Source organism: Malaclemys terrapin, chromosome 6, assembly GCF_027887155.1.
Source record: "Malaclemys terrapin pileata isolate rMalTer1 chromosome 6, rMalTer1.hap1, whole genome shotgun sequence".
NCBI classification, from domain to species: Eukaryota; Metazoa; Chordata; order Testudines; family Emydidae; genus Malaclemys; species Malaclemys terrapin.
In genome coordinates, this window is record NC_071510.1 from 109969172 (window position 1) to 109983319 (window position 14148).

The window sequence follows — 14148 nt, forward strand, 5'->3', positions numbered from 1 at the left end:
CAAAAGGGATTTGTGAGACATCATTAACTTGTTTGCAAAGCAGATCTACTGAGGAAAATAAAAAGGAGCATAAACTCTGGCAAGTCATGTGTAAAAGTATAATTAGGTCGGCCAAAAAAGAATGTGAAGAGCAACTAGCAAAAGACACAAAAACTAACAGCAAGAAACGTTTTAAGAACATCAGCCAAACAGTGATTGGAGCCACTGGATGATCGAAGTGCTAAAGGAACACTCAGCAAAGACGAGGCCATTGTGGAGAAACTAAATGAATTATTTGCATTGGTCTTCACTGTACAGAGAGATTCCCACACCTGAGACAATCTTTTTTTAGGTGATATACCTGAGGAACCCTCTCAGATTGAGCTGTTGATAGAAGAGGTTTTGGAACAAATTGAAATTTTAAACAGTAATAAGTCACCAGGACCAGATGGTATTAACCCAAGTGTTCTGAAGGAACTCAGACATGAAATTGCAGCACTATTAATGGTGGTATGTAACCTATCACTTAAATCAGACTCTGCACCAGATGACTACAGGACAGCTAATGCAATGCTGCTTTCTAAAAAAGGCTCCAGATGCGATTCTGGCAATTACAGGTTGGTAAACGTAACTTCAGCATGAGGCAAATTCGTAGAAACTATAATAAAGAACAGAATTATTAGACATATAAATCAACACAGATTGTTGGAGAAGAATCACAGTTTTTGTAAAAGGAAATCATGCCTCACCAATCTATTAGGATTCTTTGACAGGGTAAACAAACAGGTGGACAAGCGTGATCCAGTGGATATAGTGTACTTGGACTTTCAGAAAGCCTTTGACAAGGTCCTTCACCAAAGGCTCTTAAGCAAAGTAGGTAGTCATGGTATAAGAGGGAAGGTCCTCTCATGGATCAGTAACTGGTTAAAAGACAGGAAACAAGGGGAGGAATAAATGGTCAGTTTTCAGAATGGAGAGAGGTAAATAGTGGGGTCCCCCAAAGATCTGTACTGGGACCAGTGCTGTTCAACTTATCATAAATGAGCTGGAAGAAGGGGTAAACAGGGAAGTGAAGACTGCAGATGATATAAAATTACTCAAGATAGTAAAATCCAAAGTAGACTATGAAAAGATACAAGGGGATCTCACAAAATTGGGTGAGTAGGCAACAGAATGGCAGATGAAATGCAGTGCTGATAAGTGCAAAGTAATGCACATTGGAAAACATAACCCCAATTATGCATACAAAATGGTGGGGTCTAAATTATCTGTTAACCTTCAAGAAAAAGATTTTGGAATCATCGTGGATAGTTTTCTGAAAACATCTGTTCTATGTGCAGCAGCAGTCAAACAAGCTAACAGAATGTTACGAACAATTAGGAAAGGGATAAATAAATATCACAATGCCACTATATAAATCCATGATACACCCACACCTTGAATACTGTGTGCAGTTCTGGTCAACCATCTCAAAAAAGATATATTTGAATTTGAAAAGGTTTGTTTGGCAGCTTGAGAGGGGCTTGGGGAAAGGTGGAGACCAGCGAGTGGCCGGTGGGCAGGGGCCGGAGTGTGGGCAGGAAGAGGCAGAGCGAGATCAGGGCCTTGGGGGGGGGAGGGGCGGAGTGAGGGGGGCCTCAGGGGAGGGCAGAGCAAGGGCGGGAAGAGGCAGAGCGAAGGTGGCGCCTTGGGGGAAGGGGTGGAGTGGGGGCAGGGCCTCAGGGCCAAGCGAGGGTGGGGCACTCCTGGGGAAAAATAAAAGTCAGTGCCTATGTGGTCAGGGATGCAATCCCAGGCTCTGGGTTTCCCTAGGCCTCTGACTGCCAGATGCTGGGACGGCATGACAGGGAATGGATCACTCAATGATTGCCATGTTCTGTTGATTCCCTCTGAAGCATCTGCATTGGCCACTGTCAGAAGACAGGATTCTGGGCTAAATGGACCATTGGTCTGACCCAATATGGCCATTCTTATGTTCTTGTGTGATTCTCAGATAGAAAGTGTTATATTAATTAATTAATTGTGATGTCTTCTAACTAGGTTTGGGTATTATATAAATGTTATAGTTATTTTTTATAGTCTGTTATTTTGAACGTGTTTACTAAACCTATTGCCTTTTCCCAGGAAGCTGATGTTCTGCATTATGTTAGAGCAGGTTTTCAGCTGATTCCAAAACTGTATACCAAAGTATGTGCCTGCAACTGATTGCAGCCAAAGAATTGGGCATACATTCATTCTGCATGCACAAAACTTGTGTTTATATGTAAACTTAGTGCCCAGCTGATAAGTTTTTGTGTACAAATACTGTTTATGTGACTAAAACCAGCATGCACCCAATTTTGCAGGCTCATTTGGTTGTGTGCATGAAACTGGGCATGCAAATTTACAGGTGGCAGCTAAAACATTTTCTGAAAATGTAGACGAAAATTTGCTTTGGGGCAGTACATAGTATGCGTTGCTAGTAAACACATGCTAAAGTCATTATGGTTATAACTGATTTTTAATTTAAATATGCATTTAAGAGGATTTACGTATCTGTAATTTGTAACGTGTTTCTTGAAATGGAAAGTAATTACATAGTAGAAATGGAATAATCTGTTAAACAACAAGTATATTTCCTGTGCAAACAACAAGCCAAGTCATCTCCTTTGTTGTGAGACACAGATGGGGGTCATGAGAGTCCAATTTCCTTCCAGATCTACTCAGCAGAAGTGGGGAGGTGAAGCTGAAGAGACATTGCCGATCTCCCTTTGGATGATAGTTGGGAGTACAGTTGGCCAGCAGGTGGAGCCTGGAAATCCTACTCTAAGCAACATCTCATGTTATGAACCAATTATATCAGGAGGAACAGGAGGTTTAGTTGAGGTTCCTCTTTCTCGTTTCCTCAAGAAAGTTACAGTTTAAGCAAGTAGATTTAACAGTACCAGTGATTCCCAATCTATGTGCACTGTAACCTGCGTTTTGAGGCTATGTAGTGGTATGAATGCACTTCACAAATAGGAACTATTCCTTCAGAGCTATGAGGCTGGTTGTCCTCCTACTTATACCAGTGTAATTCTGCTGATTTTAGTGAGGTTGCTCCTCATATACACTGGTGTAAACAAGAGGAGAATCAGCCCCCATCTATCATTTGCATCTGGTAAATTAACCATGAAGCTGTATTATATTTTCCATTGTTTCTTTTGTCTTTGTGAGGGGCTTGGGCCCTTTGGGGTGTCATCTGCTATGCAGGGGTTTCACTGAGCCTCCCCGGCTCAATCAGTCTATTCTGCCAGCCTGGGTTCCCTTTACCTGGCCTTGCTGGGCTAGGCTCACAAGCCTCTTCCAGCCAAGCACACAGGCAGGGCCACATCCAGCTGCACAGAGAGACAGAGATCTGTTCTGGAAAGATTCAACCTTAGGGGCTCTCCCCAACACTCTGGTGCCCACTTCCTTTAAGGGGGACAAACCCAAAGGTTTTATGAAATTCTCCCTCTCCCTCAATGTGGAGGGAGATCTGCACAACTTCTTGCCTCTCTCCCCCAGTTAGAAATTACATAAACTGGGTTATATTATAAACAAGCAACAAGTTTATTAACTACAAAAGGTGAATTTTAGGGGAATATAAGAGATAACTGACAGAACAAAGCAGGTTACTGACCAAATAAAGCAAAATACGCAAGCTAAGCTCGATATACTTAAGAAACAGGTTACAAAATGTAAATTCTCACCCTAAATGTTATTTTAGGAAGGTTGCAAAGTTTCTGTGGTTCAGAGTTCCAGTTATTTTCCTTTTCAGACTGGACCCCTGTCTCAGTCTGGACTCCCCCCAACCCTTACCTTCCCTTCAGGTGGCTTTAGCAGTCTTTCTTCTTGGGCAGACAGGCCATGGAGAAGAGGAGTCCCATTTGCCTTCCTCCCCACCCTTAAATAGGATTTACATAAGGTGGGAATCCTTTGTTTCCCAAACTTGACCCCCCACTTCCGTTCCAGTGGAAAGTTACAAAAAATCCCAGGTAATGTTCAGTATCAGGTGCCAAGACCACCTGACTCTGTAGTATCACAGTGTCCATGAGTTAGTGGCAGTATGGCGGGTCCGCAGGAAGGCCAAGCCTTTTCACAGTCCCTTGTCCTTGCTGATGGGTCATCAGTCCTGTCTGGCTTTTCCATTGTTATACCTGAAGTGTTAGCAGTGGTAGCATAGTTGAAATACAGATACATAGTCAATATTCCTAACTTCAGATACAGAAAAGATACAGGCATACAAATTGGATAATCACATTCAGTAAATTATAACCTTTCCAATGATATCTTACAAGACCCATCTTGCGTAAAGTACATCTCAGTTATGTCATTCATATCATAAGCATGTTTTCATAAAGAATATGGAGTGAAACGCCACAGTCTTGCTTTGTCATTTACATGCAAAATTGAGTGCAACAGAAAGAGTGAGTTACACGCACTGACATGGCAGCATCATTTGGTGGATGGCAACTGAGGGACAACTGAATTCAGTATTGCCAAACCCAGCAGCTCAATAATCATGAGTTAGTCCCCTCAGAATCATGAGATTGGCTCAAAAGTCATGCGAGTTTAAAAAAAAATAATGATGGGTTTTTTTTATTTGCCTTCCAGTTTTTGAGCCTTTAGGGTTCAGTTGGGTCATGTTCTCAAGCTGTTCTCTGCAACCACAACTTAATTACTTTTCAAGTGAAGCGGAGATTCACATGTAATTGCATGAATCTGAGAGCTGGAGCTTTAAAAAGGCACCAAATATCATAGACACATGATCAAATCACAAGAATAGACCATGCTGTGAATTCTAATTGTGGTGCTGCTAACGATTGGCTGAATGACCTTGAGTAGGATACTTAGTCTTTCTGTGATTCATCTTCCCTATCTGGAAAATTAGGGACTATAACTCTTATTGGATTACAGAGGTGTGGTGAGGATTAATTAGTTCAAGTTTGCAAAGTGCTTTGAACACATAATGATATACACACACATGCCAAATACTATTATTAAATGTTGCACATTGTCATATTTTTCAGCTATCCTCTGATCCTACTTTCCCCGAGGGAGGAGGAGTAGGTAAACAACATGAAGCAAAACTTGGCATCATCAGTTAGATTTATTTTGCTGCTTTTTCTGAACATAGAGTGTTTGAATGGTAAGTAGAAAACTATACAGCACATTATTTTCCCAAAAGCAGTTTGTTTAGAAAATTCTGAAGATAAATCCTGGCTATCCTGATCCTCATTGGAACCTATACAACTTCAAATGACCAATTCTCTTAAGAACTCCTGTACAGAGATTTTGAAAATGGCTTGATTTACTCTTGTGAAAGTTTTAGGGTCAGTAAGTGATAACTTAGGGATGTCTACACAGCAAAGAAAAACCTGTGGTTGACCCACGCCAGCTGCTTTGGGGCTCGGGCTGTGCAGCTCTTTCACATTGCTATGTAGACTTCCAGGCTCGGGGTGGAGCCCGAGCTCTGGGACCCTCCCACCTTGAAGAGTCCTAGAGCCCAGGGAGTCTAGTTGCTGAGTAGACATACCCTTAGAGATAGTATTGACAGACACCTGTCCCTTCCCCTCCATTCTTCTTAGGACTTATCACCATGAAAATAGCAACGTTAATGAAAAAGTGGCCTGGAACTTTACTAAAGTAATAAATAAGCTTAAAAGGAGAAGGCACATGTATGCAAATTTGAATACACTTTTTTCTTAGAGATTATTGACCAATGTGTTCTTTATTTTAATAAGACATGTTTTTAAATACTATTGGATTCTACGTAATAGTAATTCACTCATTCAAGTTTGCCTTTACACAGTGTACTGTATTCAACCCATGGAATCTATCATCTCCTTACACCTCACCTTCAGTACTACCTAAATGTGTAATGTATGATATTTGTAAAGCTTTTTAACTAGGTTGATTTCTGCACTTCCGCAGAGCAATCACCTCCTGGAAAGCCTGAGGTCTTGAAGTGTCGTTCTCCAGAAATGGAAACCTTTACTTGCTGGTGGAAGCCTGGCTCAGATGGAGGACTTCCTACCAACTACACTCTGCTCTACAACAAGGAAGGGTGAGAAGCTGTGGATAATTATTCTGTAGATTATTACTTTGCTTCATATATATTTACAGACCTCAAACTCTCTTTAAACTGTCTTTAAATTGCAGGTAATTATCAGATGACGAAGGTGTTGTGACAGAATAGGGGCGTAGAGGGGTTTTGTTAGGGTCGCCTCTCTCTGGGGCTTCTGGGAGCCAACCTCACTACTGAGGTCTGCTGAGTCAGGGAACTAGCCCGGTGAGACAGGAAGTAGTCAAGGGCTCAGGCCCTCAGGCAGGGGCTGAGCAAATAGTTCCAGAACAAGCCTGGACCCTGGATCAGGGCGGGGCGGTAAACAAGCAGTCTAGAGCTCAGGCCCCAGGCAGGGGCTGAGCAAGTAGTTCAATATCAGGCCCCAGGCCCTGGGTCATGGCGGGGCAATACACAATCTGGAGCTCAGGCCCCAGGCAGGGGCTGAGCAACTAGTTCAGGAATCAAAAACCCAGACTCTTGGTTCTGAGCATCTGGGGCAAGGAGGAGACTGCCACCCGTAAGTGGGGTGGCAGGAGGGACACAGGCCCGCCCACTCCACTGCGTCCCAGCCCGGGGCCCTAACAGGCTGCCTGCTGCTGTGTCAGTGGGGATCCTGGCCGCAACACACTGACATCGGCTCTGGGTGTGCCGCAGCCAGACTAGGGTCAGCTGCCCCCAGGCTACTTCCTACCTCCCCCTCTTGCAGTACCTGCATCTGGTCGGTGTCCTCCAGGGAATCAAGGACCATGGGCTCCTCAGGGTACTCAGCAAGCGGTAGGCTTGGCAGCTCCTCTGGGTCGCTTCTCTCCAGTAGGGTTAACAGCTTCTCTGGGGTCTGGTCGCCATCAGCCTTGACTGGTATGGCCAGTCCTCGGGTCGGTCACAGGCTGCAGGAGTCTCCCCAGCAGGAGCTAGGCCCCCAGCGTCTGGTTTCTCCGGCAGCCAGGCAGCTTCTGAGCCCTGGGATGCGGCTTTTATACTTCTGGTTCTGCGCTTTGACCTTTGGTGGGCGGGCGCAGGCTCCAGTGGCTCCGCCCACTTTGGCAACCAGAGGGGCTTGTCCCTCTCTGGGGCAGCTGGGAGCCAGGCCACCTCACTACAAGGGGAATATGTCCATGTCGATTTGTGGACTTCGTTTTTGTTTTATGAATGCTTGCTCCTTTCGGTAGCTGGAAATTGACAATTAGTGGGGAACCTGTATTTGGAAAGCTGTTACAAACCCATCAACATTAAATAGCTCTACCCTGGAGAAACAATGAGGTTGCTTCAGCTGTGTCATTGACTTTGAATGAACTCTCTACACATAAATCTGTCTGTGGGGAGAGTGCTGACATTCCCCTGGTCTACGCACATGGCTGGGAGAGTTGTAGTTAGTCCACCTGACCAAAGAGAGACAGAATTTGTTTTTCAAAAGGGTGTTTCTCTAAGTAAAGGGAGTAATTTCACTGCCAGGAACAGAAGACACAGCCAGTGGGAGTGCCTTCTCTAAAGGACTTGTACCAAACCCAGGGACTCATTTTCCATAGATCTGTGTGTGCATGTGTAAGAATTCCTTTACTTTACTGCCACATTGTCCAGTGCTTAATTTGCAATGAAAGAGGTGCTGAGGCTCAAGCAACTAGGTGCCAGGGCTCAAGGAATTTTTTGTACTTTCATAACTGATGTGGCAAGCCCTGGCACAAAATAAGCACTGACATTGTCCCTGAGAGGGCGAACTTGAAACCAGAGCTCCCACAGCCAGGTGGTCTCTGAGGGGAACATGTCTAAATAACTGGGGGGACTCAGGCACCAGTTCCATGTTCTAGGCAGCTGGACTGCAGGGTCCTACTGTCCAAGAAGGGTGTCAGACATGGGGTCTGCATCAGGGAATGCACCTGAGACCCAGAGTTAGGAACAGTGTCCAGTCACTACCCAGAGAACTTAGCACCACATGGGATTCAATGGGTTGGATCCGGTCACGCAGACAGTGTTGTCCATTCCAAAAGCAGAACTGGTCCAGGTTGTAACAGATATTATTTAAGAACTATGTAAAAGTGAGGTTTATTTTAAGCATGAATTAGACATCTGTGCTTGTGAAAATAAAAGTACGAGATGTGCAAATGCATGTTCCCTATGTGCAAGAGGAGCTGTAGTCACTCCCAAGTCACTACTGATGTTGGTAACTTCACTGAAAGCAGAATCTTTTCTGATTAATAAAGACAGAATCTGAAGTTAGTTTACATAAAGAGAATATGTTCTAAATTCACATTTCTGTCATTTACATTTTGCTTCAGTGGCTCAGTATATTCATGCTGTCTGTCAGGTCTCCATTTAAGGGTTCTTTCTTTGGACATACTTGTGTGAAGATCCTAAATTACTTGTACAGGTGCGGGAATGAGATTGACCAGTAATAATAGTAATGGGCAAGTGACTGTGTCACAGAAACCACCGTCTCAGTTGTCACTGAATGGTAGACATATTGGTAGTCTTTGCAGAGAGACCATGGAGGCAGTTTGACAGAGTAGTGAGAGTAATTGCTTTCTCTGCTGTTCCCTGTCTTGTACCTGATCTGCACATAAAAAGTGGGCTTCATTCTCTGGGGCTCTCAATCCTGCACCACTTTCACAAGCACTAAAATTCACTCTTATAATATGGAATGAAGGTCATGCTCTTTTTTGCTTTTACACACATCTCTAAGACACTTTTGATTATATACTGACTAAGGGCCCAACACTGATCTGTGCTTATGTAAGACCATGGGGAACACAAGAACCCTCCCCAGCTACTGCATGAGGGCAGATCTCAATCCTTCCCTGTGAGCAGCAGGAACTGGTTCCCAACTGGATAGGGGTGGGGAGGTTACAGGGCCATAGCCCTGCTCCTTCCTATCATTGGTCCATGGAGCAAGGCAGCACAACAGGGGAACCAATATGCCCCATGGCACAGCTATGGGAGAGATTTGCCTCCTGGGTCATCATCTCAACCAGTGTTCCTCTAGGCATTGGTGCAGCTTTCTATGTCCTCTTGTACCAGGCTGTATGTCAGTCACACAATCTAGCACCAGATGAATGCAAAATAATGCTATTGCCAAAAGCACCTATAAGAAATAGGAGAGTTAGGTATAATGAACTGATAAATTTTTATTTTAATGAGATTATAACATTAAAAATTAGACAAGGCATCTTCTTGTCTGCAGGCAGAACTGACCTGATTAAAGTAATAAAAAATTCTCCTCTATCATAATGCTAAGTAATGAGACTTTCAGGTGGAAATATTTAAAGAAAATATTTGACAACATGCTGTCTTCAAACCAGGGGTGAAAGTAAGTTAAAGGATTTACCGATATGTCGGAGTCCTGAGCAGGGGTGTGGCCTCAACCGGAAGGGGCGTGGCCTCAATCAGAAGAGGGCATGGCCTCAATCAGAAGAGGGCGTGGCCTCAATCTGGCTGCGGCTAAGAGCCCCGGGGCCTTTAAATCACCCCCGAGCTACCAGATGCAGAGGCGGCTGGGAGCCCTGGGGCTCAGGGGTGATTTAAAGGGCCCAGGGCTCTGGCCGCCGCTACTGCAGCAGAGCTCTGGGCTCTTTAAATTGCCAATGGAGCCCTGCCGTCGCTACCCCGGGGCTCCAGCAGTGGGACTTGGGAGGCAATTTAAAGGGCCCTGGGGTCCGGCCACTTCAGGGAGCCTCGGGCCCTTTAAATCGCGAGCCTGGGGAAGCCAGTCCGGTCTGGCACGGCGTACTGGCTCTTGCTGGTACGCCAGACCGAACCGGCTTACTTTAACCTCTGCTTCAAACCAAGTGACTGTCTTTGATTTGCCTCTAACTTCTTGTTCTTAAACATTTTAGAAGTGTTTTGGTGTTCTCTATAACATTCTGTTTTATGGCTCCATGTCAGGCAAACCATCTCCTCCTCCATTTTAATAGCATACATTTAGTTATGACCTATATAATTACTAGTTCTAAAAGAACAGAGGACAAGTTCTAGCCCTGCGTAGTTCTAGTAAAGATAGCCCCAGTTCAGCAAAGCAGTTAAATTAATGGGACTTGCACATGTACTTAAGTGCTGTGCTGTGACAGGAGTGCATACGTGCTTAAAGTTAAGTGTCTGTTAAAATGTTTTGCTGAACTGTGGCCACTATTAGTAAATCAGATGCTTTACTTAATTTCCTGATGACTGATCATTTTTCATTTTTTAATTTCAGAAAAGAACAAATTTATGAGTGTCCAGATTACAGAACTGCAGGTCCCAATTCCTGTTACTTTGACAAAAAGCACACCAATCTCTGGACATCTTATAACATTTCTGTAAAGGCAACTAATGAGGTGGGAAGTAACATCTCTAACCCTCATTATGTGGACGTGACTTCCATAGGTAAGAGGGGGGAAAAACAGAAAATAAAGTGGAGATAGGCAGGAGCTGGGAATCATAGAATCAGAGAAATCATAGAAAGGTAGGGTTGGAAGGGATCTTGAGAGGTCATCTAATCCATCTTTCTCTGCTGAGGCAAGGCCAAGTATACATAGAACACCCCTGACAGATGTTTATCTAGCCTGTTCTTAAAAACCTCAAAAAATGGGGATTCCACAACCGCCTTAGTAATCTGTTCAAGTTCTCAACGATCCTTAGAAAGTTTTTTTCCTAATATCCATCCTAAATTTCCCTTGTGTCAAACTAAGCCAATTACTTCTTGTCCTACCCTTGGTGGACACAGAGAGACGTCTTCTTTATCACAATCTTTTACATATTTGAAGATTGCTATCAAGTCCCACTTAAACCTTCTTGTCACTAGACTAAAAGTGCCCATTGCTTTCAACTTTTCCTCAGAGGCCATGTTTTCTAAAGCTCTTATCAATTTTGTTGTTCTTCTCTGGATTCTCTCCAGTGTGTTCATAGCCTCCTTAAAGTGTGGTGCCCAAAATTGGACACAGTACTCCAGCTGAAGCCCCACCAGCGCTGAGTAGAATGGCACAATTTCCTCCCATGACTTACATACAACACTTCTGTTAATACACACCAGAAAATGTGATTTGTCTTTTTCGCAACTGCATCACACTGTTGGCTCATATTCAGCGTGCAATCCACTATAACCCCCAGATCCTTTTTTGAAGTACAGCTGCTTAGCTAGTTATTCCCCATTTTCTGCATTTGATTTTTCCTTCTTAAATGTAGTACTTAACACTTAAAGTTCCGAACTATGCCATCTTGTTTCTGAAACTTTAGCTTGAAACTGCTGATTGTGAAACGTCTTAATTTGATGGTGAGGGAGCCTTGTAAGAATGGCATTGATCAGCAGATCATGTGCATTCATTTTAAATATGTATGTGTCTGAAAACCGTATGATGTGTGTATTATTTATAAATAAATAAACCTTATTAATTTTGACTGATAAATTGGTACCAGGTTTAATCAAAATTAGCTCATGTTTTCCCAATGGTTTGCTGACAGTTAATGCAATTCCATAACAATTCAGATTCTAAATATATCAGGCTAAGTTATTTTATCTCCGTGTCTTCCGATCAAATTTTGCTCCATTTACAAATGTAAAGATATATTTCTAGCTGCTAGCCCTGAAAACTCAGTCAGGATTTTGAAAGCTAAATCAGGTTCTTCCTGACTTGTGTTTCATAACTAGTACTATGTCTCTGTGGGGTAAATGTTTCTGTTAGTTACTGTATTAAATGGATGATTTGCAAGAGGGCTGAATTTTTTTTTTTTTTTAGTCCCAGTCACATGTCCTGGCTCAAAGTCTCAAAGATCAATGTCTCTTTCACAACACAGGAATTATTGCCCACTGCTGCCATGAGGTAACCCTAGGCACCTTCTTCTGAAACATACTAGTGAGGGACAGACCTTACTTTTCTAGGTACAGAGGTTCCTGGTGGCTCCTTAAGCCCCGTCGGAAGTGTTACTAGTACAGTATTTTGAATTAGACCCATATTAGAGAATTGCGAGCCCTGCTCTTTAGTTTATTTTACACTCATACCTTAAATATTACATTCAAAGCGGTAGGGGCTCCAACCCACACTCCTAACATCATCCTGCTTTCAGTGTGTTACCGAATGTACATATTATATTGATATAAAGATACTCAGTCTATTATCAGGCCAGACGGTTTCATTCTATGAAAACACGTATAGTTTTATGCAAGTATGCGTTTCTGTAGCCTGACAGATTCAGCAGAAAGTGTAAGAGGAACATGAGCAATACTATGGCAAGTCAACAGCCAGTTCAAACATACTCAAAAAGAGAGAAAGGAAGCCAGAGAGCTACTGGACTATTCCAAACCCCTGTTGTCTTTTTGATTGGCTTTTCTTATTTAATGTAAATTGATGCTTCCTGAAGCAAATAAGTTAAAATGCTAGACGATAATAGGAGGCTTCTTTGGTGATTTCAGTTTTTGATCTTTCATTTGTACAGTTCAGCCAGATCCTCCCATAAACCTGTCTCTGCAAGTAATACAATCAGCTGGGATAGTGTATCTTTGGGCAAAGTGGTCTCCACCTCCATTGGTTGATGTCAGATCTGGTTGGCTTATACTTCATTATGAATTACGCCTAAAGTCTGAAGAAAGGGAAGAGTGGGAGGTAAGGAAATGGCAAACTTTCATAGTGAATGTTCTCTTTTCTCTAGTTCATATATCTGAACTTTATATCTTGATATTATATACACTGTGGTGTCTGACCAGGGTCAGGGTAACCAAGTAAGGCTATCCAAATATGACCATTAAAAAGAGGAGAGTATTTCTGTGGTTTGGAGGGAGAGAAAGTAAGAATTCCAGATATGTACATTGTTGTCCTAAGAACTACATACAAGAGAGAGAAACTGACTACAAGACTGAGAGTACAGTAAATTTTCCTTGCAGTGGCTATCCTGAACGTGTCTATCTCAGAGATACTAGGGAAAAAATCACACTTCATATGTTCCTTACATCATGGAGTCAGATTTGGTGAAAAGCTGGCACAGTGGGCAGCAGGGCTATATTTCTCTTGCTCTGACATCTGAAGTGGAGTTGCTAATATTGGAATGAAAACTAAACTGGTCCTCAGAAATCTAAAATAAGCCATATGTTCTAGACTCCTGAAGAAATCTTGGTCTCATTGAAGGGAGATTTGCCATTGACTTCCATGGGTCAGGATTTCACTCTTAGTTCTTTGTAGTGCCCATTCTTTAAAGTCTGTGGGTGAAATCCCGCTCCCACTGAAGTCAATGGCAAAACTCACATTGACTTAATGAAACCAGGATTTCACTTCATGATTTGTATAGAAAAATGCCCCAGTTCCTTATGGTTTCTATATTTTTGATTCCTCTCCAGACTATTTTTGTTGGACAGCAAGCACATTATAAGGCGCTTAAATTACATCCTGGATTGAAATACATTGTACAGGTTCACTGCATGCTAGACCATGGAGAATGGAGTGAATGGAGCTCAGAAAGTTACATTCAGATCCCCAATGGTGAGTGGCTGACAATCCTTCTGTTAATTTCCTTTTAAAATCTCGGTGATTCCAGTGTTTGTGAAATGTTCCAATGTAGCAGCCCTGAATACTAATGTCCTCTATACACAGGAAATGTACAGTACAAGAGAGAGCAGCAGTGCAACCCTGATAATATCCAGGTATGACACGGTTGTTCAGTTTTCCTGATCCATTAGTCCTTGGCCTCATTGTTGAGACTGACAACTACAGGTGCTATTTAATGACATTGTGATGGCAGGCTTTGGACATTTGTTAACTGGGAGCTGGACTGAAATCATCAGCTCATTTCAGACAGGGCACGAAACTGCATTCACCATAATATGGTAACAATTTTTTACCAACCTGGTGTGTGTTTTAGTTGGTGGCCTAAATATGATAGACCTCAGATCTTGTTACCAAACTCCTTAGCCATGCTGTTGCTGCTAGTCACCTCTGCTGTTTTATTAATTATATTTTTCATGTCTTGACATGGAATGTGTTGGCAATGATTAAAATTTTCACACATGACTAAGGAGCCTAAGTAAGTCCTATTTTCAGAACTGACTTTTAGGCACTTTGGAGCATTGAAAATTAAAGGTCCCAATCTCAAGAATTGAAAAACAAAGATTCTCAATAGCTTGAGACCATTATTCACCTCACGTGCAC

General features: G+C 42.8%; 1 protein-coding gene across 8 annotated transcripts in view; it reads left to right on the plus strand.

Moving 5' to 3' along the window:
- Window positions 1-14148, plus strand: part of PRLR (prolactin receptor) — a 346542-nt gene that overhangs the window by 311298 nt on the left and 21096 nt on the right. For 6 of the 8 annotated variants that reach the window (XM_054031490.1, XM_054031492.1, XM_054031491.1 and 3 more), the window contains 5 exons: window positions 5010-5128; window positions 5914-6046; window positions 10230-10399; window positions 12446-12612; window positions 13341-13482. In XM_054031490.1, the coding sequence (XP_053887465.1) occupies window positions 5059-5128; window positions 5914-6046; window positions 10230-10399; window positions 12446-12612; window positions 13341-13482 (682 nt within the window). In that variant the 5' untranslated portion in view covers window positions 5010-5058. Of the gene's footprint in view, window positions 1-358; window positions 597-5009; window positions 5129-5913; window positions 6047-10229; window positions 10400-12445; window positions 12613-13340; window positions 13483-13593; window positions 13644-14148 lie in introns of those variants that run through there. The other 2 variants (XM_054031496.1, XM_054031495.1) reach the window with 2 other exon arrangements.